Below are 25,163 nucleotides of genomic sequence, written 5' to 3'. Positions count from 1 at the left end.
TCATAGCAGGGGGCACCTGGGTGGCTCAGTTGGTTAAGCGACTGCCTTCAGCTCAGGTCATGATCCTGGAGTCCCGGGATCGAGTCCCGCCTCGGGCTCCCTGCTCAGCAGGGAGTCTGCTTCTCCCTCTGACCCTCCCCCCTCTCATGCTCTCTCTATCTCGTTCTCTCTCTCAAATAAATAGATAAAATCTTTAAAATAAAATAAATTAAAAAGTCATAGCAGGGGTGCCTGGGTGGCTCAGTCATTAAGCGTCTGCCTTCGGCTCAGGTCATGATCCCAGGATCCTGGAATCGAGCCCCACATCGGGCTCCCTGCTCCGCAGGAAGCCTGCTTCTCCCTCTCCTTCTCCCCCTGCTTGTGTTCTCTCTCTCGCTGTCTCTCTCTGTCAAATAAATAAATAAAAATCTTAAAAATAAATAAATAAATAAAAAACTTATAGCATTGCCCCATTTGGGGAGAAAGGAAATGCAGAGGAATCACATAACTGCCAGAGGTCACTCAGCAGAGGCAAGGCTTGACCACTCTCTCAGCCCGGAGCCTGGCTCCTAACCCCGCTCGGCTCACTGTGAGCAGGAGCAGGGTCCTCCCGGTTTTAAGCTCCTGCGTAAGTTCCTCTCATGTCCCTTCATCAGCTTCAGTCTGTCCAGGTCACAGAGCTCAGGAGGTCCCAGGCCCCGTGCACCCCCCCGCCCCCACAGCAGAAGCTGCCTGTAACCCCTCCTGAGATGGGTTAGTGCTTCTGAAGTTACATAAACAGCGACTTTGCCTGCTGTCTGCGTGTTACTGTAGTCTCTCGGGCTTCATACCTCATCAAATATTCATGTGGGGCTCACAGTGCATTAGGAGCTCCATCCACAGAGATAGTCCTGATGCCGTGGGGGAAATACACAATTAGAATCGATCAGCATTTGCCTTCTCTGTGCCAGGCACCGGGGGTTCAGGGGTACCCAGCCGACTCCGTCTCGGCTTCCTTGGCTCACAGCCTGCCTAATGCTGGAGTCGAAAGTCATCACTGTCACCACCACGTGCTGGGAAGGTTGAGGAGGCGACACTTGCTGCAGGGCAGTGGGGAACCTCTGAAGGCGGGGGTGGGGGGACCAGCGGCACGATCAGGGCAACGTTAGGAAACTCCGATGGCCCCCGTGGAGCACCGGCTGCGGGGGGCTGACTTGCCGGCCCTGGCGCTACCCTTGCCCCCCTCCCCCAGCCCCGCAGTCTCCGGGTGGGATCATCCCCGACGCCCCCAGGCACTGGAGGCGCGGACGGAGGGAACTTTCGCGGTCACCGCCTCTGCTGGGGAGGCCGCCCGGCGTCTGGGGACTCCTGCAGCCAGCTGCGCCACTGAGCGGCTTTCGTCCTTTGCAGCAAACCCGCAGCACCCCGGGCTGTGGGCAACCCAGCCGCAGGTGAGCCGCCCCGCCCCACGCAGGCGCAGCGCCCTCCGTCGCCTAGGACTACAACTCCCGCCGCGCCTCGCGCGCTCCCATCGCCCCTCCCCCGCCACGCCGCGCGCCTGCCGGAAATGGGACCCCGGGGGGCGTCTCCGACCTTTGCGCGGCGGTGGGAGGGCCGGCTGGTTCGGGGAGGCGGCGGGAGCTGGGAGCTGGGAGCTCGGAGCCCGATGCCCGCCGGCAGCGCCTGGGATGGCTTCGGCTGGAGGCGGCGACTGCGAGGGCGCCGCGCCGGAGGCGGACCGTCCTCACCAGCGGCCCTTCCTGATCGGGGTGAGCGGCGGCACCGCGAGCGGGAAGGTAAGGGGCTGGGCAGCCCGCCGGGGCCTGCGTGCCACCTCGACCCCGGCCCCCTGGGACACGGGGCGGACCGATCCGGCCTCCAGCCGGGGACGACAGCCTGGGCTCCTGGCTGCCGAGGCGTCCCCTGCAGGGCGGACGCGGAGGGGCGAGGGGCTGCGGCCGTGGGGGGCCGGGGCGGGGCCGGGGTGCAGGCAGGGCGAGGGGCGCTTGCCCTCGGGCTCTGCCCGGCCTCCCCGCTGGCCTCGTTCCTCCGGGCCCCCGGTGCGTGCTGCCCCTCCCGGTGCCCCGCGGCGCTCCCCGGAGGCCAGCCTCACCTGTCGCTGGTCTGCTCGGCGGCCCCTGGGGGCTGGCGGGCCAGTGTCTCCAGAGGCCAGCTCCGTGGCAGGAGGCGCACGTCCAGGCGGGAATCCTGTTTGTGTATTCCCAGTCCACTGTGTGTGAGAAGATCATGGAGCTGCTGGGCCAGAACGAAGTGGACCACCGGCAGCGCAAGCTGGTCATCCTGAGTCAGGACAGGTTCTACAAGGTCCTGACCCCAGAACAGAAGGCCAAGGCACTGAAGGGACAGTACAATTTCGACCACCCAGGTGCAGCTGAAGACCCTGAGGGGGGTGGGGGAGGAGGACAGACAAGGGGACTGGCTCCAGGGTTGGCGGGCGATGCAGAGAGACCCCAGTGGATCAGTGAAATTTCTGAGGTAGCCTGAGCTGGAGCGGGCTGTGTGATTACGTCAGAAAGCACTTTGCCTCCTTCTCTGCGCCCTGAGCGGCCCTGCAGGAGCTGCTGGCTCCCTCCGTTGGGAGCCAGTCAGGAAGTCTTTGCTGCGGAGGAGCCTTGGGGACCACTGCTCTGCCAGGACTGTGCTCATGGAGAAATCCCCCCACCTTCCTGCTGTTTGGGGTCCCCGCCTGCCCTGGGGCAAAGTCCTTGGGAGGCTAGCAGGGGAAGCAGTGGGTACACAAGAGGGCCGTGTCTGGTCTGGTCTGATCGGGGGGCAGGTGCAAATGGGATAGACAGATGAGGGGAAAGAGCCAGCCTGCCCTTGCCTGGCACTGCTAGAAGGCTCCACCCTGTGGCTGGCTCCCACGTGGGAAGGAGGGGACACGTGGGAAGAAGGCCTGAGGAGCATGAGTCGGTGGGTATTTCCCAGAAATAGAAGCAGATGCCTAACCCACCTGTGTCCCAGTGCTGGCCGATCAGGAGATCCCTGGGGCCAAACTTCTGTGTGGGACAGCAGTCTGCAACTGTAAACTGTAGGGGCGGCCCCTAGTCCACATGTTCCTGGGCGGGGCTGTGGCTGCCCGCCCCCAAGGCAAAGGAAGTTCACTCCCATCCCCAGCACGAGGACACCTGGATAGTCTTGCCTTCTGTTCCGTTCCATTCCTGCAGATGCTTTTGATAACGATTTGATGCACAGGACTCTAAAAAACATCGTGGAGGGCAGAACTGTCGAGGTCCCAACCTATGATTTTGTGACCCATTCAAGGTGAGCAAGGTGGTTCCTGGGAGAGGGACCGTGTGCGGGGGGCCAGCTAGCATGTGCCCTGCAGCAGCCTGGCCCTGTTGGTGTCTGGGCACACCCCTGTCCCCTGCTGTGATCTGTCCCCCTCCACACGGTCCACACCTGGGGACCGGAGCCAACTGTGCTCCAGGCCCCCAGATCCCGTAGCTCCAGCGGGGTCCGTCTCCTGGTCTCGCCTCCCAGGTTAGCAGAGACCACGGTAGTCTACCCTGCAGACGTGGTCCTGTTCGAGGGCATCCTGGTGTTCTATAGCCAGGAGGTCCGGGACATGTTCCACCTGCGCCTCTTTGTGGACACGGACTCCGACGTCAGGCTGTCAAGAAGAGGTAAGGTGGACTCGGGCCTCCCTCTGCCCTTGGCCGAGGGCGGCCGCGAGTCCTGACCGCCTTGCTCCTCCCGCCTCAGTTCTCCGGGACGTGCACCGCGGGAGGGACCTGGAGCAGATCCTGACCCAGTACACCACCTTCGTCAAACCAGCCTTCGAGGAGTTCTGCCTGCCGGTACCCCTTCTGCTTACTTGGGGACCTCCTTTTCTCCCTTTTCAAGAGAACCCTTGGCACCCTGTCCTGTGAGAGCCAAATCGTGGAGCAGTGGGGTCTGATTTCTGAACAGAGAAGTTAGCTTATCATACCCCCTCGCAGGGACTCGTTGTCTGCTCTAAAAGCATTGTCTGTGCATATCCCTTCCTCTGCCTGGAAAAGCCCCTCGGCCCCCACGTCCACGCAGCTCCCCTCCTCCCTGCTTCAGGCCTTTCCCCACGGCACCTGCGTGGCCCGCCCAGGGTCACCCCGAGGACCCTCTGCTCCTGGCCCGCCTGCTTTCCATTCTCCAGGGTGCCTCTGGCTGGCTGAACTCGCTGTGCCTTGCTTGCCGCCCTCGGAATAGGGAGCTGCACAGGGGCAGGGGCTCGTGTCCGTCCCTGGCCCACACCCCGACTCACGCAGGCGCGGCACAGGCGCTTGCTGACCCCCCACACCATCTGTTCCTCCAGGCTGTCCTTGGCTGGGACTCGGGGGTCTGCGGCCGTGTGTCTTGCCCTCTACTTTCCAGCTCTTACAGGATAGGACTTACAGGTGGTTTGAAAGGGAAACTTAACATGTTGCTTCTTAAAAGTAAAATACAGCACAAAGGAAATGGAGCCAGGATCCCCGCTTCTGTTGAGTAGACACGTGAGTGCGATCTGCTGCAGTTGGAAGAGAACATTTTTTATTTTACATTCATGTTCTCCGAAGTGTCTGGAAAGCGATGAGAAAAGTAAATTGATAATTGTACTCTCTCTGTTATTCATGGAAAGAAAGACATCTGGCAGAGCAGGTGGTTTACGGTAAAACTCGGGACACCCAGTCCCACCGGGTGACCCTGTGTGGAGCCTGCGTCCCAGCACTGTCCTTGAACTTCCCGATCCCTTTACGTGCAGCCACACACCGAGTCCGGCCAGGGTGACCGTGTTCCTCCCTGGTCCCTGAAGTACGACCTTCCTCAACTCTCCTGCCCCTTGCCGACCCCTCTCTGCACCCCACCGGCGAGCACCCCCCATGAAGCCAGCCTGGCCATCTTGTGCTCGTGGCTTCCGTGGGTCCCCACTGCATGCAGACACAGCTGCCCCAGGATCTGGCCCATGTCCACACGCCCGCCACACGGACTGGTCCGCGGGTCTGTCCCTCAGCTCAGACCGCTTCCTTTTCCTCTCCTCCTGCTTGGCCTGATTGAGCCGTGTCCCCCTCAGCAACATCTGGCTGGGGTCCCCCCTCGGCGGCCCTGTTCCTCCTGGTGTCTCTATCCCTGCCCTTACCTGGCAGCGCCGCCGCGCGGGGGCAGGAGGTGCAGAGGGCTTTGCACACGCCATCCGGGGAGTATGCCGCGACCCGGCCTGCTCCCTGCTCCGGGCTTCCCGCAGAAAGGGTCCTAGTTCGGGGGAAGAGGGTCACATGTGACGATGGATGCCGCAGGTCACTTGGCTCAGTGAAGTGTTAGCACAGAGAACTGTTCCCACAGCGGCCTTCCCAGGAAAGCGCAAGCGCATTTCAGAGACGCTGGGGGAGAAACACTTGTCTTCTGGCTGCCTCAGCTTCTCCTCCTGCCTCTCGCACCTGCCTAACACTTGAGTCCTGGCCCCCCGTCTGCCACCACACCAGTCCCTGCCACCCCCAGGGCTGCTGTCCTGCCGTGGAGTCTCGTGTCCAACAACCAGAAGTCCCGGGGGAAGGGTGGGGGCAGATCATCTGAGATCCTGCTTTTTGCCTTGCAGACCAAGAAGTATGCGGACGTGATAATCCCTCGAGGGGTCGACAACATGGGTAAGAACTGGGCCTGTCGCTGCCCCGACTCCTCAGTCCGCCTCCCGGGGCCCTGTCCTGGCGGTTACGCTGAGTGATGAGGGTTTGCCGTCCGCGTCCGCTCATGGCAAGGTCCAAAGAATATTTTAAAAATGTTTAACACGTTGGACAGCTTAAATGGACCCCTCCTGTTTGTCAGTTACGGGTCAGTGAGGCTGGAGAAGGAGACTTACGTTGACAGGGACTCGCTCGTTAGCAGGAAGTGTCTTCCCCGGGTTCTTGGTGAATGGAAAGGGCCGCGGACCAGGCTGGGCCGTTTTACCGTGCGCCCTCCCTGACCCACGGTATTCTGTCTGCCGAGGCCCGGCGAAGCCTCGGCGGGAGGGCCTGCGTTCCGGCCCCGAGCCGCTGCGGGACGGGGTGGCCCAGGGAGCCAGCAGCAGATGGAGCCTGGCCTCGAGGCGTCCAGGGGGAACCAGACGGGCTGAGTGCATGCTGTCTTTGCCACAGTGGCCATCAACCTGATCGTGCAGCACATCCAGGACATCCTGAGCGGCGACCTCTGCAAATGGCACCGAGGGTCCAATGGGCGGAGCTACAAGAGGACATTTCCTGAGCCGGGAGACCATCCCGGGGTGCTGACCTCTGGCAAGCGATCGCACTTGGAGTCCAGCAGCAGACCCCACTGAGGAGCGGGGTGCTCAGCCTCCTGGGCAGGACCCCCGACAGTGTTCAGGGTCGGGCCCAGAGATGCCCACCCGCCCCTATGAACGCCACCGCTGCTTCCTCTGGGCGCTGTACAGACGGGATGGGATGGGGATCACGGCACCTGTTACACTCAACTGGCTGTTGGCACGCCCTCCCGACATTTGTACCTGCCTCGTCAAGTTAGAGGGTTAAAAGTCTGAGTTACTGAGAAATGCCCCAGAACGTGTGGTGAGCCAGTCACGTCTCTTGGGAACGCGGAGCACGCGGCCTGGGTGTGGTGGCCGTCCCAGCATGTGCTTGACAGGAACCCACAGCGAGAGCGACTCTTCCAGGACGACCCAGTTCCCACACACATGCGACTGAAACAGAGGTTTGAGGAGAGTACGTCCCCTTTCTGTGTGTTACACGTGCGAACGTTCTGTCATTCTCCCACGTGAGTGGTGACCCAGGAAGCGAGTTTCGTGCCCCGCCGGTGGGTGCGATCCAGCACAGCACACCCGCGCGTACGGAGCCACAGAGAGCTTTCCTTCCTCCTGGGCTGTGCGCCAGGGAAGGAGCCCCCGCAACGAGCCTTTCCTCAACCAGCAGCAAACACAGGGCAGCACCTGCCCGCCCAGGCCAAGCCCGGCTCCGCGGCTGGGGCGGAAGGCAGGCTGGCGCGCGCCCTGTACCCTGGGTCCTGGGCGCCGTGTGGACAGGGCACAGCGCCCGACGCCAGCCGGTCTCCTTGCACACACCCAGCATCCCCGGCTGCACGCACGATGCCTGCGACCGGTGTCGTCCTCATTTTGTCTTCCCTCCCACGAGACCCTGTTTGTGTCGAAAGGACGCTTTCCCCTTGCCGCCGTCCAAGCCGCATGGGCACCCGCCGTCTCCTGCTTTCGGGCCCCGAGTCTAGTTACACAGCTGGGACCTCACGAGCGCGTAGCCGCGGCTGCTTTCTGATGGCCGTGTGACAGTCTCATCAGCTTACTGTGCCCTTTGGAGAATCAATAAATAACACCAAATACCAGTGCCAACGTGTCCCTGTTTTAATTGTACACAGAGGGCAGGTTCGGGACGGGGTTACGTGTGGGTGACACGAGTCTCAACCTGCTGGGGCTGCTGGCTCGTCTGCCCCCACCGCGTCAGCAGCGGCGAGGGGTCCCGGGGTCTTCACTGCGGTGACGAGAATCAAGGGCCTGTCATTTGGTAGCTTGTTTGGCGCTGAAGTGATGCAGGCCGGTTCCTCGAGGCCTCACCAGGGACGTGGCTCCCCAGGTCAGCGGGCGCTCGGGAGAGGGGACCAGGGCCTTGGCTGCTTCGTCCCTAACTCACCCCATCACTGCCTGCTCCCCTCCTGCTCTTGCCCCATTGCAAGGCCTGCCCTAGCCACTCAGCATGTCCTAGTTCGGGGGCCCTCGGGCGCCGGGGGACACTCAGGGCATGTTCTCTATTGCCTGGAAAACACAAACTTGGCTCAAAACAAACTGCTTATCAGCGACTGTCTGAAGAAAAAGCCCAGCAGCCTGGCCAGGCGGCCAAGCTTCAGGCTACTCTGTCAAAGACAAACTCGGTTCGAGATAACCGCGCTTCCTGCCCTGACCCCGGCCCAAACGTTCACGGTGTGTGTCCTGCTAGTATTTTCGGATCAAAATGTCCCAGCTGTCTTTCCAGCGAAGGGCCTTGAGTTCGCTGGGCGAGAGTGACCTGTCCCCGTAGGTGAGCGGGCGCAGCGTGTTGAACACGTGACAGGCGCAGGAGTACCAGGCCACGACCAGGCCGCTGAAGAGGCTCCTCAGAAGCGGGGACCTGCGGGGACCGGAGCACAGGCATGGGGGACGAGGCTCTTCCTTGCCGTCATGAGCACATGGCCCCCTCACACCCTGCCCAGGCGCCGAACGGGACCCCTCGTGCATCCTCCAGACTCTCCCATCTACACTGGCACCAGGGCAGCATCCCCACACCCAGCATGATGGGACCACAGCTCTTCTGAGAGGCTGTGCGGCTCCTCCCAAAATACCAGGTCCACACCCTCTGGTCCCGCTTCCAGAACTCGCTCTGGTTCATCTCCACTGCACACCACGCGACCCGGCCCACACCACTGGCTGTTCTGGAGCCAGAAGCGTCCTTCCCCGTCTCCCACACCCACACTTCTCCCGGCCTCCCCGGCCAGCCACACCTCCCTCCTGGGGCGCCTGTTAACCCCTCCCACGGCACACCCAAGTCCTCACGACACCCCCAGACCTGGAGCCCCGGGAGGCGTGGCTGCGGAGGCCCTGTACCTGCACAGGTGGTCGCTGATGTGCTGCAGGACCACGGGGAGCAGGAGGATCTGGAAGGTGAGCGCGGGAAGGTAGTGGTAGAGGAAGAGCGTCTTCTCCATCAGGAAGAAGGGGAGATAGTTCACCGCCCAGCCGCCGGCGCACAGAGCCCCGGCCAGCACCCAGCGCAGCCAGGAATCTGGGGTGGGGTGGGGGGAAGGCCGCCCTGAGCCAGCGCTGCTGACCCGGGCCTCACTTGTAAGGCTCTCCCCCAGTCCCACGAGCTGCTTTCCTCATCTTTAAGGAACACACGCTCTCCCCTTCCCCCACTGCCCGACCCTTGCCGTGATCTCTGGAGAAAGAACGACCTTGTGAGAACCTCCTGTAGCCTCCTGCAGGGTCCTCACCATCCCGACCCTCTGAGCCATACCAGCGCCCCCCGGGGGCCCCCGGCTCCTCCTCCGGGATCAGCAGCAAGTGGGCCGGCCTCCTGGGAGCCCGAGCTCCGAGGGACTGTACTGGGCCCCCGCCCTGCCCACAGGGGCAGCGTCAGCAGGAAGAGTGGGAGGGTGCCACACTGCTGAGGCCTTCGGGGCCCCGCCCTGCCCTGGGTCTTTATTCGTCTGTTTCAAGGTGGTCCCCTGTGGTTTCTGTTCTGCAAACAGCAGCACCGGAGTAACTGGGTGCCTGCTGGCCACTCTGTGCCACCCAGCCCCCCCCCGTGCTCACGTCCTGGGGTGAGGGCTTTGCCTGCCTGGTGCCTGCATTTCCCTGGACAAGCGTCTAACCCAATGTGGGAACTCAACGGCAAGACTTCGTCTCTAGGGAGACAAAAAATAGATTTAAGCTCGCTCCCAACAGAAACAAGGAGATCGCCTTAAGGCACAAGTTCCTGGTGAGGCCAGGCTGTTGCCGGAAGCACCACAAGCCCTTGTCAGAAGCTGCACTAACCTTCAGGGAGGTCACGGATACTCCTTCGACGTCTAAGCAAGTACCACAAGAAGAGGAGAGCGTAGACCAGCGTGGCGAGGCTGGCCGAAGCCCAGATCACGACGTTCCCAAGCAGGTGGATCTGAGCCTGTGAGGGCACAGGGGACCCCGTCAGCCACCGGCCGCGTGCCCGCCAGCCTGCAGCCCAAACGGGCTGGAACCCAGCCCACCCACTGCTCTGGGAAAAGGGCTGAGTAGGGTCCTTGGTTCTACAAACGGAAACGCAACCCAGAGAGGCCGACGTTCTCGCTTTAATGACGCCACCCACTGAGGACGAACCTCTCCCCTCATATCTGACGCGCGTGAACCTCTCCCCTCATATCTGACCCGCGTACTGGCCCCGTGCTGCCCAATCTCATCAGGAAGGGCCCGGACCAAGCTAGGGCTGGGTAGGAGGTGGCGGCTGCTCTTCATGCCAGAGAAGCCTCGAGCAAGCGCTCCGCCTGCCGCCCACACGAGCGCCTGCTTACACTGGTCCTGGGGTGCAGCCAGTAGGCGATGCTGGTGTCCAGGGTGATCCAGTCCAGCGGCGAGGAGCTGTACTTGTGCTCTGAGTCGTCGCTCCTCACCGTCAGCATCCTCCACTGCAAGAAGGCCAGAGGCTGGAGTCGAGCACACAGCCAGACACCGTCCTCGCTCAGGGGCCTGAGGGGCTGGGGTGTCCCCTTCACGTTCATCTGGACCATGCAGCACAGGCGGGGACAGGGACTCCACCCCAGGGCCCCCGTGCCCCTGTCTGCAGGGGGAAGGGATTGAACTTGGTGCTAAGGGCGCTTTGAGGTTCGGGACCCCGAGCTTCCTGTTCTGACCTCTCTGGGGCTCCATCACGTTGACCTTGGCGCACCCTGACCTGACCTGGGGGGCCCCAAGCATATTCTGGCCACGCGGCAAGTCGACACCGCCTGGTTCCTGACCACTCCTGCCCGCAAAGCCACAGGCCCGGGGCTGACCGTGCGGCGTCGGCCACGCAGAGCAGACAGAGAGGAGCGTCCCCTGCTCAGCCAGGTCCCAGTTAAAGCCGACGACGGGAAGGGAACTGCTGTCTGGTGGGGAGCCGGCACCCCCAGGCAGAGCCATGCCGCCCCCGCCGGTCACCTGCAGCTCCAAGAACCTGGCCATGAAGCTCAGGTTTCTGCTGACGTCCATCTGCGCGGGTGAGTGCAGCTCGAGCTCCCTCTCCTTCTGCTCCTGGCCTGACCGGACACACGGACCCAAGGGAACACGCGCAGGTCAGGGGGCTCAGCACAGAAGCTGTCAGCTTGGAGAAACCCCACGTCCCGCTTTTCAAACAACCCACTGTGTCGCGCTCCATCTGGCTTTCCCCACCAGCTGCGATTAGCCCCGGTCAAATCCAGATCTTTCCACTCAGAAAGCTCAGCTTGCACCGCCTTTGGGCGGAACCTCAGAGCACAGCTGGCTCGTCTAGGGCTCGGCTCAGCAGAGTGCGTGGACGGCGCGTCCAGTCCCCGCGTGAAGCAGGAGCCTGTGGCTCGTGAAAGCGGCAGCAACGGAAGCCAAGGGCCTGACTCACTCTTGCCGTATCGGTGCTCCTCCACGTTCCACACCATGCTCTCGTGGTAGCCGCGGGACAGCTTCTCCCCAACGACCTCCAGCTGGCGGAACCCCCAGTCCGGGAGGTGGGCCCCGCTCAGCTAGCGAAACCGGGGGAGACGGGGCGTGATGCGGAGGCCCGGGGCCCCGGCTCACCCCCACCGGCCCCGCCACCCGGTCCCTCTGTCCGCAGCCGACAAGGGCGGCAGCCGGTCCTCCACGGGCCCGCCCATCAGGATCCAGTCTGAGAAGCTGGAGCCCTCGCCCTTCCGTGTGAGGGAAACACGGCAAAGGCTTTCCCCGGATGTCCTGCCCGCGAAGAACCCGCTGAGCCCGGAGGGTCCAGTAAACCGATGTCGTGAGCCCCCAGCCAGGATGGGCGAGCCAAACACGGCGCCCCTTTACCTTCAGAACCGCGGAGGTGTTCACGTGCACCAGGCGAATCTCTGACAAGATGGTCTTCCAAACCTCCGTGTCGGATTCTCGGTTTACGATGTCCTGTTAAAAGCAGGTCCTATCGATGATCTCGTTCTTTCCCCAATTTCCTGACATGTCAAGTGAGGACCGGTCACCAAACAACGACACTGTCTGAGACCAGGGGCCGAGCTCCGGGAGCTAACAGGCTAGCGCCCCTGACCTTGTTCCCGACACCCACGCAGCAAGCTGCTGGCTGGGCAGGGGAGCACACCACCCTCCTTCAGAGTCGAGAGGCCTCCGCGCTTGGCCTTCTCTCTCTGGCAAATGCAGAGATGGTCCAGGTGAGGGTTACAGAAGGTCCCTGGGAGGTGTCCTGGGTGGCCCGGCTGATGGTGGGTAACGGAAACAGGAACATCGTGAGCGCACTTGGCCTTGTCTTATCTTATCGCAGCCCCACGATGACCCGTGAGGGCGTGTGGCTGTTGGCGGGAGCCAGGAGACCCAAGGGCTCCGTGGGAGCAGGGGGGAGGCTGGGCCGACAGGCACAGCCTGCGTCAGCCATCCTCCCTCCTTGCTCCGTGAGCTGCAGTCCCTGGAAATGTGCGCGTGTGGGGGTGAAGATGCCGCCGGCAGGGACAGAGCAGGACGAGGACCGGCAAGCCGTCAGCAGGGTGGCAGAAGGACAGCCTCGGGAGGAGTTCCACTGGGAGAGCTCCCGGGGACGGGGCCTGGGTGGAGAGCACGCCCACCCCGCGGCAACAGCGAGGAGAGGGGGGAGAAGCAGAACGGACACGTGCGTGAGCACCGAGGCGGCGGCGGCGGCGGCGGCGGCGGCGGTGGGGGGGTCGCTGCTGCACGTGTGCACATGCGCACACAGCACACACACACGCGCGCACACACAGCACATGCACGCGTGCACACGCGCGCACATATACATGCACGCACACATATGCACGCACACGCACACACGCACATACACGCACACGTGCGCACACGCACGAAGGCAGCCTTGCAGCCCTTGGCTCTGCGGGGAGGGCCTGCTGGTGGCACTGCACCAAGCATGCCGTGCCAGTCACGCCCGTGAGACCAGAATGGGGGCGGGGGGGGAGATTGGTGCTCTGGGGCAGCCCGGAGAGACCCCAGCCAGGGCGCTAGTGTGCACAGCAGACTGAAGCTGTATTTGCACACGTCCTTCAACTCACAGCGGCGCAAGGGCCCAGAACACAACTCTCTCTTCCTGCCACCTTTCCCCGTACGCCGTGTGCAGCCCCGGAGAGGGACTTGGGGGGCGGGGCGCAGCATGTGCCCCCCGATGCTCAGAGGCCCGGCTGCCTCAGGAGAGGACCCCTGCAAGGAACCGCCACCCCGGCCAGAGCTGCAGCCGTCCCCAGGGAAGCCCTGTGACCAGGGTGTTCGCTCACGCCAGGAGAGGCTCAAGGACGGAGGCTCCTGTGGCGGAGGGAGGGTGGCCGTGCCCGGCCCTGTGCATTCCCTGGCCTGGTCTCGAGGCTGCAGGGGCCGCCAAGTCTGAGGAAAGCTTCACCTGGCAGCCCCGAGAGCCACACGGCAGCACGGAGCACCGACCAACTGCTCCGCAAGCTCGTCCCTCCCGCAGAGGAAGTCTCCGTCCCCCGCGAAAACATCTGGGGCTTCTTTTAGGACTAAAAATCACTGATTTTACATCTGAGTCACAGTTATTCTAAAGGGCGGTTTTGAATGTCTCGCGTCAGAAAGGACGCATTCCTGGTGGCCATTGAGGGGTTCCCGCGGGGGACTCACCAGTCTCCAGAGGTTCTGGGAGGGCATGGAGATGTTGTAGTCGACGTAACAGGAGACCTCCTGCGAGTGGGGGCTCAGGGGCGCAGCCACGTCGTGCCTGGAAAACCAAACAGTCCTGTGGAGGGAGCGCCTCACCCTGCCGATCACTACGCCGTGAAGCGAAGAAAACCACTCTCAGAAACAAAGCTGGCGCAGCCTGCAAGGAGCACCCGGGCCCCGAGGCGGTGCCAGCTGAGGGCGTGCGGATAAACGAGACACTCAACGGCAGCCGCTCCCCAGGGATCACACCTCTGGGGAAAAGTCACATGATGTGGGGTCTGACGGCCGGCACTCCACGCCGTTTGGGCATCGCCACTCCGCCACGGACGGCAAAGCTGGTCTCAGGGAGGTGCTCGCTGTCCCAGGAGCAGGACGACGCACCCCGGGCCTTGGAAATGGTGGGACTAGGAATGCTGTTGGGGGACAAGGTGCCCTCGGGGACGGCGACCTCAAACGTCCAGAAACACCCACCTCCCTCCTTCACGTGGCTGTCACACTTTATCCTACTTTGTGCCGGGCGCTCCAGGGGAGCTGGAGACAGTCCTCACCCCAGAGAAGGCAGGCCTTCACGTGCACGGACAAGAGTGCCAGGCTGTGGGGCGCTACCAATAAAACCAAGACAGTAGGGAGTGCCCGGGAAAGGCTTTGAGGAGGTGACATTTCAGCTGACACGTGACTACAGCGAGTGGGCCACGGCGGGATGTGAGTCCAACAACATTCCAGGCAGACGGAGCAGGTGTAAAGGCCCTAAGGATGCTGCACTTGGTTGTCTGGGGACAGCAGGGAGGCCAGGGGGACCGCAGTGAAGCTCCCCAGGGGTCACCAGGGGCAGGATCCCAAGGGACTGGGGAAGTGGAGACGTTATTCTGAGTGTGACGGCCACACGGTGGGAGTCGCTGGAGGGCTTCTGGCCAAGAAGCGAGACCAGGCCCATAGATGGTGCGCGCTCACAAGGCGCTGCTGTGGGGGCGTGGGGGGCAGGAAGGCAGGAGGTTGGGGCACCAGCCCTGCCAGCACAGGGATCAGGCCCGGACTGGGTCATGGCAGGAGCGGAAGGAAGAAAGAGAAGCAGCCAGGGTGGTGGCTGAGCAAACGGCTCTTTGCAGGGAGAAGCAGGCCAGAGCCCAGGAGCCTGCAGTGTGGTTTTTGGGGGGGAAGTGGGGACTCGAGGCACAATTTGGGAGGCATGAGGAGCCACGAGATGACCCAAGAAGCTGGGTGGAGGTCGGAAGAGAGGAGGCCGGGCACATCAGTTTGCAGAGACTGCTCAGGTCAAGTCAGTCAAGGGCCAAACACCGACACACACGGACCCTTCCGGACCCTACGTAGCCGGGATTTCAATCCTTCTTGAATTCACACGCACTTTAAGCCATTTAACTCTATGGAAGAGCCCACACTTCATTCTGTGTGGGAAGCCCTCCCTAACTTGTCTTTCAAAGCTCCCCCGCCACGACCTCCCGCTGCGGCTACCGTCCGGGGCGGCCCCGGGGTTGTGGGCTACCCCGCGAAGGCTCCGTTTCCCTCCCGCCCCTCCCTGCACTGCCGTCACTGGGGGGCCCCTCCCAACACCGAGCGCAGGCTACAGCGCAGTGCGGGTCCACCCCGAGGGAGCCAGAGCCAGCCGTGGGGACAGTGGGCGGGCTTTGCTCGGGACAGAGAACCCCCGGCGGACACTCAACGGATCTTGTCATCTCTGTGTATGAAACAGAGGGTCTTGGGGAGCAGAGGGCCCGGGCTCCCGAGAGGAGCGGAGAGGGCCAAGGGCGGGCACTCACGTGTTGAGGAAGCGGGTGGTCATGCCGTGCACCAGCTGCACCACGTCCCCGTGCCGCACGGGCCTCGGGGGGTTACTCACCACCAGCTGATGCCTGCGGAGACAGAGAGCCGGCCGGCTGGACACGGGGCCTCCCGGGTCCACGCATGCGCACCGAGGGCCCCCAGGGTGGTGGCGAGCGTGGGGGAGCAGCCAGACCCGGGCTGCCGCCTTACGCGGCCACACAAGTGCCAAACCCAGCCGCAGCCCGCGGTTGTGACACGACGGGTACAGGGAAGCCGACACGCCCGGACGGGAGGACAGCGGCCAAGGCAGCCTCCCACAGGAGCTGACATTCGGGTTTTAAGAAGGAGCCAGCTGGGTAGGATCGGTCCAGCCTGGTGACAGCACAGGGTGGGTGCTGTGAGCGGCCGGCCAGCCGCGGGGCGGGAAGGAGGCCGGGAGCTGCAGGCCACCGCCAGGGGTCTGGGTGGCACTGGATGGCACTGGAGGGGCAACGGAGGCTAGGGTTTCAGCACGACTGTGACCTGCCATGAGGGACATTTTAAAAGACACGCAGAGCTGCAGAAACCGGAGTGGGAGGAGAGCGTTGGGGGAGGCGGCAGGGGGTAGAGATGGAGGCCAGGATGGCTCGAGACCTCCTTCGCAGGTGGAGGCCACAGACGGGCTGCCAGACCAGACGGGGGAGGCGGACAAGGGAGTCCTCCGTCGGTGAGGCCTGAGCAAGGGACTCCCTCGGGGGGTGCAGGGAGCGCTGGTAGAGAAGAGTTTGTGGAGCACCCGGGGGAGACACGGGGTGGGCAGTTCCCTGAGGAAGCGTCCAACGCCCTGCCCGCGGGCTCATCAGCACGGAGCTGCTCTTGAAGCCCCAAGGGAGGACGCGTCCACGGAGAGGGGGCCACGAGGCCAGCCCCACTCTGGAGTCCCAGGACCCGCACACACCTCCCGGGATCCTTCACGATCCACCAGTTGTTGACGTCTTTGAAGGGGTAACAGGTCACCTGCTGCTGGTGTGAGCTGCCGCGGCCGTTCTCATATCTGCATGAAGGAACCAACACAACAACGCGTTGGCCAGGGGCCGCAATCAGCCGTTCTCTCGAGGTTCCTGCACACACCACCCGGCAAGGTGTCCGGGTGAAACCAAGGTGCAAGTGTGGGTCTCAGAGGGGCTGGAGGACGTGCCCAGCGTGCAAGTGATGCAGCAGACATGGCAGAGCCCGGGCCCTCTGCTCCCCAAGACCCTCTGTTTCATACACAGAAATGACAAGATCCGTTGATAATCAGAATCTGAGAGCTCCACGGCTTTCTCAGAAATTTCATTTACAGCGAAAGCTGGTGACAGCAAAAATGTGAAAAAACCGAACATGTTATGACCTTCGATTTACATGGTCGCTTTCCTTACATCATGGGGTAGGTGCTCTGGTGGGAATGAAGCCAGCAGGGCACGGGTTTGCCAAAGACATTCTTCAGAGTGACCTGTGAGCCGTAGGCCACCTCCAGGGGCTGGCCCTGCGTGATCCGAGCTAGCCCTCCCTAAGAAAGAGCAAAAGGTGGCACATGAGAAACAGAGCCTCTCGACAGCCACACCTCCATGGGGTGTGTGTGTGTATTCGGGGTGGTGGCGGTCATTATCATGTCACAGAACTGGCTATGAGAACATGGGACCTACTCCTCACGGGTTATGTCATATAATCCTAACACAGGGAACTCGATGCTGCCTCCGGGGCCAGGCACTCTCCTGTCCTTCCACACACCCCCTCACTTAGCTGCCACACGCATCTTCTGAGAAAGGCAACCCTGTCCATTTGAAAGGTGAGACTCTCTCAAATAAATAAATAAACCTTCAGGGTGCCTGGGTGGCTCAGTTGGTTAAGCGACTGCCTTCGGCTTAGGTCATGATCCTGGAGTCCCTGGATCGAGTCCCACATAGGGCTCCCTGCTCGGCAGGGAGTCTGCTTCTCCCTCCGACCCTCTCATGCTCTATCTCATTCTCTGTCTCAAATAAATAAATAAAAAATCTTTAAATAAATAAACCTTTAAAGAAAAAAGAATGGGGCACCGGGGTGGCTCAGTGGGTTAAGTGTCCGACTCGGGTTTCAGCTCAGGTCATGATCTCAGGGTCCTGGGATCGAGCCTCAAGATGGGCTCTGCACTCAGTGAGAAGTCTGCTGGAGCTTCTCCCTCTCCCTCTGTCCCTGCTCGTGTTCTCTCTCTCTAATAAATAAAAATTTTTTTTTTTAAGACTTTATTTATTTGACAGAGAGAGACACAGCGAGAGCAGGAACACAAGCAGGGGGAGTGGGAGAGGGAGAAGCAGGCTTCCCGTGGAGCAGGGAGCCCGATGCGGGACTCGATCCCAGGACCCCGGGATCATGACCTGAGCCAAAGGCAGACGCTTAACGACTGAGCCACCCAGGCGCCCCTCAAATAAATAAATCTTAAAAAAAAAAAAAAAAAAGGTGAGAAGACTAGCACTTGGATGAGCTAAGCAACTTGCCCAAACATGTATGCCTAGCTGTGAGCAGAGCCAGCACTCAAGAACGGGTCCCATCTGACTCTCCTGTCCTCACCACCACAATCAGTACGTTTTACATTCTCTGCAAAGTCAGTAGGAATGCATGCCAGACTAGAGCTTGTCCTGTGATGCGTGTGCACCTCTCCTGAGTCTGTAGGACTTCACCATGTCCTCAGGCAGGTCACACTGAAGAGCTGACCCCTTCGTCTATTTCCACACCATCCGCACATGCAGAATTTCTTTAGAAATACTAAAGCAGATTCTTTACGTCTTGATCTGGTTTTCCCCCTAACACTTGACAGTGTTTACATAAGAAAACTCTGAGTCTAGGGGCGCCTGGGTGGCTCAGTTGGTTAAGCCTCTGCCTTCGGCTCAGGTCATGATCTCAGGGTCCTGGGGTGGAGTCCTGCATCAGGCTCCTTGCTCAGTGGGGAGCCTCCTTCTCCCTCTGCCACTCCCCCTGCTTGTGCTCTGACTCTCTCTCAAATAAATAAATAAAATCTTAAAAAGAAAAGAAAACGCTGAGTCTAGTCTATCTCCTCTCTGAGGCGGCCGTGGCACCCCTCCTTACCTCCAGGCTGGCTTGGAAAGCACTGGACATGATCTGATCGTGGGGCCCAGAGCGGTAGACCAGAATCAAGTGGACGTAGAAGAACAGCAAGTACACGAGGGCCGGAACGACCAGCAGTGCTGCCACTCGGGCAAGCAGGTGACAGAGCACACGGACCTGCCGCAAGATGGCCAGGTCACGTCCTGCCGCTCGGGGAGGTGCACCTGCTCCAAACAGGCAGGCCCCGAGGAAGTGGCCAGCGGAGCTCTGGGCTCCCCACGGCCACTGGCGGGAGGCCCACTCACGAAGGCCCGTCTTCTGGAGAAGCCTTTCTCCCCAGACATTCGTGTAACACCGACCTCCGCCCACCCTGGGGACGGCCGCTCGCCCCGCTCCACAGCGGCACCTACGTGTGACAGAGTCCGGTCTCCGATCAGGTGCCAGGCATGGACGCCGGCGACTGCGAGCACCAGCAGGTACGTGCAAACACCTACGTATTTGACACTGAAAAGACCCGAAGAGAAATCGTTACAACGAGGCACAGAACGAGGAGGATGCCAAGGCTGTCTGAGACCCGTGGACCAGACTCACCCCACCGCACAGGAACAGGCCACTCCCGTCAGCGTCAGCCAAAACCACCAGCTCAGAGAGAAGGGCCTGGGGTCAAAGCAGAAGAGCAAAGCTGGGCACGGTTCACGGAACATCGCCCAAGAAGGGGCACTCCTCAGACCTCTGGGGTCGGCTGGCCGTCCCAAGCTTCACGATGAGAAAAATGAACCGTCTGCCAAATCTCAGTCCCAGCAGAATTTTTTTCTTTTTGGCCAGAACATTTTCCCAGTTAGTTTAAATTATATAAAAATGAGGGGCTCCTGGGTGGCTCAGTCGGTGAAGTGTCTGCCTTCAGCTCAGGTCATGATCCCAGGGTCCTGGGATTGAGTCCCGCATCGGGCTCCCTGATCCGTGGGGAGCCTCTGCCTCTGCCCCTCCCCCTGCTCATGCACTCTCTTGCTCACTCTGCCCTCTCTCAAATAAATCATCTTTAAAAAAAATTTTTTAAATTATTTGAAAATGAGAATGTATTTGTGAAGTCAGGAGCCAAGGGCCAGTCTAAATGATGAAAGACAGTCCACAAGCAGCTTCCCCAAATGAAAAGGCATCAGACCTTCTCGGGTCAACAAACCACCCAGACTCTTCTTTCTCATTAACTAGGAAGGACGTGTCCCCTTCTGCATACCTCTGTTTTTGGGAGTTGGAGAACTTCAGGTAGGACAGCACAGCCAACAGATTAAAAAATATTAACACTGACTCCAAAAGCATGAGCCTTGACTGAGTGATGAGAGCATTCTCTGTTAGAAAGAGGACATGTAAGTCAGCTGCCAGGGAGCAGGGGCAAACGTAAGGAGATGGGAGCACCCACAGAAAGGACACCCTCTAAATGCCACAGAACGTGGCCACAGGAGGTTCACGATTGGGTGGCTGGAAGGGGACGGGCTCCAGAACGGCGAAGGTGAGTTCTTAGGTGTGAATCACGCCTAGCAAGACCTGTGTGACCCTGGGCAAGTCACCGAACCTTTCTGAGTCTCTATCTTTCTCATTGGCAGAAGGAATACCAACTCCATGGTACGTGGATGTATTCAGCTGCACAAGTCTGACCACATGGTCCCGCCACCCCACACCCTGGGAGGAGGGCGACTGACTCCCAGAGTTAAATCTGGACAAAGTGGGCACACTTCCTTCCATCCTGGGAGTAGGGGACCCTGCAGGGGGCACATCTACGAAACCCACGAGCTCTCCTGGGCCGCACATTGGGACATATCCAAGGCCCGCGCTGGGTTCTTCCCTGCGCGACACCGAAGCAGGTGGAGGCCTGGGTCTCACCGATAAGCATCAGCAGAGCGGCCCCCGTGGCGGTGCAATGAGAAAAGCCGAGCTCCAGCAGGATCTGGTAGGCCATGGGCACCAGAAGGGCCCCGGTGAGGGCCGGCAGCAGGCGCAAAGACCACACGGGCACGTTGCTGCTGTATTCTGGAAAAGCGACCACAGCAGAGCTGAGCACACGGTGCACGCACCATCTTCCTGCACTGCAGGTGTGTTTTCAAACACAGTGTCGTGTTCACAGACCCTAAAATGCAAGTTTGCAAAACTAGGGACCATGTCAGGAATGGAGTGCATACGCTGCAGATAAAAGCTGTGACACTGGCCGTGCGCAGTCAAAGCGTAGCTCTCATCAAGCGCAGAAACAATGCCTAATGATCCTGAAAGTAGTTAGTGCTTTACTTATTTATAAATCTACCCCATCTTTTCCCAAAAACATTTGAACCAACAGACAAAACTTACATGTACAAAAGATAACTGCGATCAGATGCCAAGTACAGGCTGTGCTATGTGTACCGAAAACCAAGGACAAAACAAGGACTATGATTAAGCGCTAAGATGTCTACCAGACCTTTCAAAAGCCTTCCACTTGTGCCGAATTTATCATGCCCTGGGCAAATTAATAAACCATGTTGTTAATCCCTATGAAAGCCGATCCCTCTCCATCCTAACATGTGCAATGTCACAAGGGACGTGAAAATGACCTTTTACCTGCTCCAATTCTGTTCCACAAAAAGTTACCATCGAATCCTCCTAAATAACCTGAAACAGAAGACGAGTCAGTAACTATCCCGCCCAGCCAAGAGTTGGGGAGAGTGCCAAACGCTGGCAGCAATAGGGAACCAATGATAATCAGACATGGTTTCTGCCCTCAAGATATTTCACCTACGAATTTTATTATCTTTTAAATAAATTGCCACAATTTTATTTATTTACTTATTTATTTAGGTGTTGCAAATAAGCTTTATTTATTAATTTATTTTTAAGTAATCTTTACACCCAACGTGGGGCTTGAGCTCACAACCCCGAGATCAAGAGTCGTGCTCCACCGACTGAGCCAGTCGGACACCCCTCACTTATAAGTTTTAAAGGGTTACTTCTCTTACTCATGAATCCTACCTCCTAAGGCCAGCAGCATGTGGCCAAATGGTGGCCCACTGCCGTCCAGAAAGAAGATCCGCTTCATGTAGAAAGAGATGTACTGCCCGTAATACACTTCATCGAAACTGAAAAGCAAACCCGCATGATATTCAACTAGAAATCTTCACCAAACACAGGTTATCAGGGTAAACGTTAACCTGTTTCCAAACAAGGTGAGAGAGTGCTCAGCCTTGGTCAGGGCTTCTGCCACAACTGTACTACATCCCCAAATGTTAAGACAGGTGCACAGCATCATCCATCCACAAGGACAGGAGGGAAAACTCACCAAGAACAGTCACACACTCAGGATGTTTGCCCAACACAGACTCTATTTACCCTCCCCAGTTTCATTTAGGGACGTGCTAGCAGGCACCTACTGAGAGGCCTCAGAGACTTGGGGCTACGTCTGTGACTAAGAGTCAGAATCACACCTGGTAACCAGGTGCAGGGCTAACAGGGAGATGTGCAGAAACCAACGGCAACAAATGTTTTCAGACAATCAGGGACATTCAAGGATCCTGTCAATACTGCTGTCAATTTCTTAGGCATGCTAACGTTAAATCAGTTTTTGTTTTTAAGAGTTTTCATCTTTCAGAAATACACCAAATTACTTAAACATGCTGCTTATTATGACTTGCCCCCCCAAAAATCCACTGAAGCTGAGTGATGAATACATTGGTTGGGGAGGGGGTTGTTAAACTATTCTCCCTCCTTTTGTGTACGTTTAATGTGTTCCACAGTGAAAAGCTTTTTTGTTCGTTTTTGAACACACGTATTAACCAGATAGTGAACGGCCCTGTAATACCACCAGCAGTCATCTCTCCTTAGAATGAAGAACGCACTCAAAGGCCAATGGCGACTCACTTCCAAATCCATCAATCCTCCATCCTCCACCCTTGATTTTAAATGGTTACCTACAGCTGCTACCTGTTTCAGGGGCCAGATTTCACCTGCTAGAGAACTACAGGGCAAGATGTGATAGGTGGACTCAGCATGTGCTGTCCTGGGGGACAAACTGGCCTCTCCTCTGCCCAAAACACCCATCACCGAGTTCCACTCTCTCACTTCTGCTGTTCAGAAGGGCACCTTCTGTCACCAACACATGAACAAATTACAATTCTTTCCGATTCGCCCTGAGTGGGGTTGTCTGGCTTACACCACAGCCCTTGGATAGGCAAGCTGCCACAGGCGGCTCAGTAAGCCCACTGCAGTCAGAACCACAACATTCAAATTGATGTCAGCTGTCACCACCACAGGGCGCTTCAAAAATCCCAACATCTTGTAGAGCAGCAGGTCCTTGAGGATGGCCTGGAGAAGAAGGGAAGAGGTGGCATCAATAAATAAGCAGCAACCCTGAAGGCTCACAGATACGAGGAAAAGCACTGCAACCCCCCTGGCTCTCAGGTGCACCACGAAGAACCGTGCGTTAGGGACAGGTCGTTGAGAGAAAGTCAGGAGGACACCAGGAGTCAACTAAGGTGAGAATTCGGGGGCCTCAGGACTGAATATTCACTCACTCAACAAGTCACTCGAGGAACACCAGCTGAGCACTTCCCGGAGAGGAGCTGCTCATTAGGGAAGAGCGCGGACCTCGCCAACCTCGCCCTTCTGGGTCTCAGAAGGCTCCCCATCCCCTAAGCGCCCCCTTTCTCACCCTGAGGGTGCATCTGTACCCAGGCGCCCCCGCTTCCTCCCCGAGGCATCATCTTCCCTCGAGCTCCACTTGTCTTAAGGCTGCGTCTACGCTAAGCGCCCTTTCTCGCACCAAACAAGCTGCATCTGGCCTTTGGCGGGCCTCTTCTCGGCAGAGGCCTCATCGGCCCCGGGAGGCCCCCACTCCTCTTCCAGGCATTCCCTTTCTCCCTCAGCCTGCACCCCCTCCTCTCCCAAGGCTGCACCTGCCAGGCTCCCCTCTCTCCCCGGGCGCACCTGCCCTCGGCCCCGCCCCCCGTCGGGCCTGACGCCGACGCCCCCGCCCCAGCTCGTCCGCAAGCCGCGCACGCGCGACCCGCGCAGACTCCCCGGGGTCTCATCTGGGCGCTCGTCCCTGGCGCCCCAAACGTACTCTCGGTTCGTCGAGTTCCCGCAGAGGTGCTCCCCGCGTCCGGCCCTGCCTCGGATCTGCCGGCGGGGGTGCGGGGGGCGGCGACCGTTAGGGGTTCTCGTCGCGCGCGGGGGCGAGACCGCTCGGCACTCGGCGCCGCCCACGCACCTCCTACTCGACGCTCGACTCGCCGTGCCTGCGGAGCCCTTCGCGGGAGCGGCGCGCGTGCGCCCTGGGCCAGAGCACCGCGCGTGCGTCGTAAGGGCTCTCCGGGTCCGGGGCCGCGCGGGGACCCTTCTCTATAGTAACGTCGTTAACGGCTTTAGTATTCCGGGAACCTCGTGCCCACTGAACGCTCCGGTGTCCTTTTTTAAAAAAACAAGACAGTCGGGCCTTAACCATGGGCGTCTCAGTGCGGTCCGGCGAGCACCTCGCGTGCGGGTGTCTGCCCGGAGCCCGCGGGTGCGCACGTGCGCCGGGAGGGCGGGCAGGGTCAGTGCTGCCGCCGCCTTGGCGGGCCTCTTCTCGGCAGAGACCTCATGGGTCCTGGGAGGCCCCCACTCCTCTTCCAGGCATTCTTTCTCCCTCAGGCTGCACCCCCTCCTCTCCCAAGGCTGCACCTGCTGGGGCGCCCCTCTCCCCCCCGGCGCACCTGCCCTCGGCCCCGCCCCTTGTCGGGCCGGATGCCGAAGCCCCCGCCCCAGCTCGTCCGCAAGCCGCGCACGCGCGTCCCGCGCAGACTCCGGGGTCTCATCTCGCCCGGGCTCCGCCCTTCCCGGCCGCCGCTCTCCCGCCCCACCTCCCCTCGGGCTCCCGCCCCCCACCGGACCCCCGCCCCCCTGGCGTCCCCGCCCACCGCTCCCCAGGGTCCCTTGGGCCCCTGCGCCCCCCGTCGCCACTCCTCCGTCCCCCCGCTGCAGGAGACACAGCGCCTTTGGCCAGGAGAACGGCGGGGCGGGACGTTTAACGGACGGGAACGCCACCCTTCTTCCCAGTCTCCCTCTTCCTGTCCTTTCGTGCACGTGTGTGTTCATCTCATGGATGGGCACTGCGGGGTTAAGAACTACAATTACGGTTCTTCACCGTGCAAGATCTTTTTCCCCCGCGAACGTTGGTCAAGCCAGCGTTAGAAGACAGCGGTTAAGAATGTAGGGTTACTTCTGACTTACCCATGCCTCGCTCAAGGCTGTGGAGAAGGGAGCGAGCTGGGGCTCATCCTGCCTGAAGCCGGGGGCTCCCTGGGCCCCGGGAGGAGTGGGGCTGGCTGGCTCCTAGGTGAAGTTCCGTGAACCACCCGTCCCCAGGGGCAGTGACTCCAGGGAACGGGTGTGGCCACTAGAGCTGAGACAGCCCGGACAGCCCGTGCCCAGGTCCCAATTCTTTAAAGTCAAGAGGCGCAGAAGGAATCTGCAGGGAGTCTTTCCTCATGCAAAGTGTTCTACGTGGGGATCATTTGTAAGTTTCCTATATTCTTAACTGCTGCCAGGCCACTGTGTTAAGTGACCTCTTTGAATCCACACTACCCCAGGAGGTGTAGGTACTGTTAAATCGACATTTTACAGTTGAAATTGTGACTCCAAGGGGTGGAGTGTCCTTCCAAGTCATGCAGCTAGGGTGGGTGGGGGCAGAACGGAGCATCACCGCTGGGACTCAAATCCAAGCTCTTGACCCCTCACTTCCCCAAGCCTGGAGTGCTCATCTTTCCTACCCGAAAGCGCAGTATAATCTTCTCCTCCCAGCAATAGAAAAGGGTCACTAAGAAGTGGCGAAAAAAACCAAAAAAACAACAAAAACGCGACAAAGCAGGGCGCCTGGCTGGCTCAGTTTGGTAGAGCATGCAACTCTCGATCATGGGGTCATGAGCTTACTTCAAAATTAAAAAATAATAATAAGCCATGACAAATCAGATGCTTTCTCCTCTGACCTGCCCACTCCTCAGGGGAAGTAGGGGGAGGGCAAAGGGCAGGCAGATGTCCTGCACAC

General features: G+C 59.9%; 2 protein-coding genes across 12 annotated transcripts; one reads left to right on the top strand and one right to left on the bottom strand.

Moving 5' to 3' along the window:
* Positions 1–749: 749 nt before the first annotated feature.
* On the top strand, positions 750–7,275 carry UCK1 (uridine-cytidine kinase 1). 2 transcript variants are annotated; one of them, XM_045883386.3, is made up of 7 exons: positions 1,397–1,754; positions 2,185–2,344; positions 3,147–3,243; positions 3,463–3,605; positions 3,685–3,779; positions 5,528–5,576; positions 6,066–7,275. In XM_045883386.3, the coding sequence occupies exons 1-7, from the start codon at positions 1,647–1,649 to the stop codon at positions 6,242–6,244; spliced, it is 831 nt and encodes a 276-aa protein (XP_045739342.1). In that variant the 5' UTR covers positions 1,397–1,646; the 3' UTR covers positions 6,245–7,275. The 2 variants fall into 2 exon arrangements, with proteins under 2 accessions (XP_054365445.2, XP_045739342.1); XM_054509470.2 differs by lacking the exon at positions 3,685–3,779 and having other exon boundaries at positions 750–1,754.
* A 4-nt stretch (positions 7,276–7,279) lies between these two features.
* POMT1 (protein O-mannosyltransferase 1) lies at positions 7,280–23,941 on the bottom strand. 10 transcript variants are annotated; one of them, XM_064579025.1, is made up of 21 exons: positions 23,833–23,941; positions 23,202–23,545; positions 22,293–22,444; positions 21,116–21,222; positions 20,708–20,758; positions 20,000–20,146; positions 19,356–19,467; positions 18,713–18,778; positions 18,532–18,625; positions 18,143–18,298; positions 16,459–16,589; positions 15,999–16,094; positions 15,058–15,150; positions 13,244–13,340; positions 11,453–11,545; positions 11,028–11,148; positions 10,592–10,689; positions 9,967–10,080; positions 9,458–9,584; positions 8,528–8,705; positions 7,280–8,054 (listed from the first exon to the last, which is right to left on the bottom strand). In XM_064579025.1, exons 3-21 carry the CDS (start codon positions 22,412–22,414, stop codon positions 7,880–7,882), a joined length of 2,178 nt encoding a protein of 725 aa, XP_064435095.1. In that variant the 5' UTR covers positions 22,415–22,444; positions 23,202–23,545; positions 23,833–23,941; the 3' UTR covers positions 7,280–7,879. The 10 variants fall into 10 exon arrangements, 9 of the variants coding, with proteins under 9 accessions (XP_064435095.1, XP_045739338.1, XP_045739336.1 ...); XM_045883382.3 differs by lacking the exon at positions 23,833–23,941 and having other exon boundaries at positions 8,528–8,577; positions 23,202–23,773; XM_045883380.3 differs by lacking the exon at positions 23,833–23,941 and having other exon boundaries at positions 23,349–23,772.
* Positions 23,942–25,163: the final 1,222 nt, after the last annotated feature.

This window comes from Mirounga angustirostris, unplaced genomic scaffold (assembly GCF_029215605.1).
Source record: "Mirounga angustirostris isolate CCGP_5_RB_7025 unplaced genomic scaffold, mMirAng1.0.hap1 SCAF_15, whole genome shotgun sequence".
NCBI classification, from domain to species: domain Eukaryota; kingdom Metazoa; phylum Chordata; class Mammalia; order Carnivora; family Phocidae; genus Mirounga; species Mirounga angustirostris.
Note: the sequence above shows the minus strand (reverse complement) of the source record. Positions and strands in the feature narration are given on the sequence as shown.

Bases quoted from the DNA above. Each gene is read 5' to 3' on its own strand.
- UCK1 (XM_054509470.2), top strand. From the start codon at position 1,137: ATGGCCCCCGTGGAGCACCGGCTGCGGGGGGCTGACTTGCCGGCCCTG. The intron at 1,755-2,184 runs GTAAGGGGCTGG...GTGTATTCCCAG, and splicing joins GCGGCACCGCGAGCGGGAAG to TCCACTGTGTGTGAGAAGAT. The intron at 3,244-3,462 runs GTGAGCAAGGTG...CTCGCCTCCCAG, and splicing joins GATTTTGTGACCCATTCAAG to GTTAGCAGAGACCACGGTAG.
- POMT1 (XM_064579025.1), bottom strand. From the start codon at position 22,414: ATGTTGGGATTTTTGAAGCGCCCTGTGGTGGTGACAGCTGACATCAAT. The intron at 21,223-22,292 runs GTAAGCCAGACA...TTTGCTTTTCAG, and splicing joins GCCTATCCAAGGGCTGTGGT to TTTCGATGAAGTGTATTACG. The intron at 8,055-8,527 runs GTACAGGGCCTC...CGGTCCCCGCAG, and splicing joins ATCAGCGACCACCTGTGCAG to GTCCCCGCTTCTGAGGAGCC.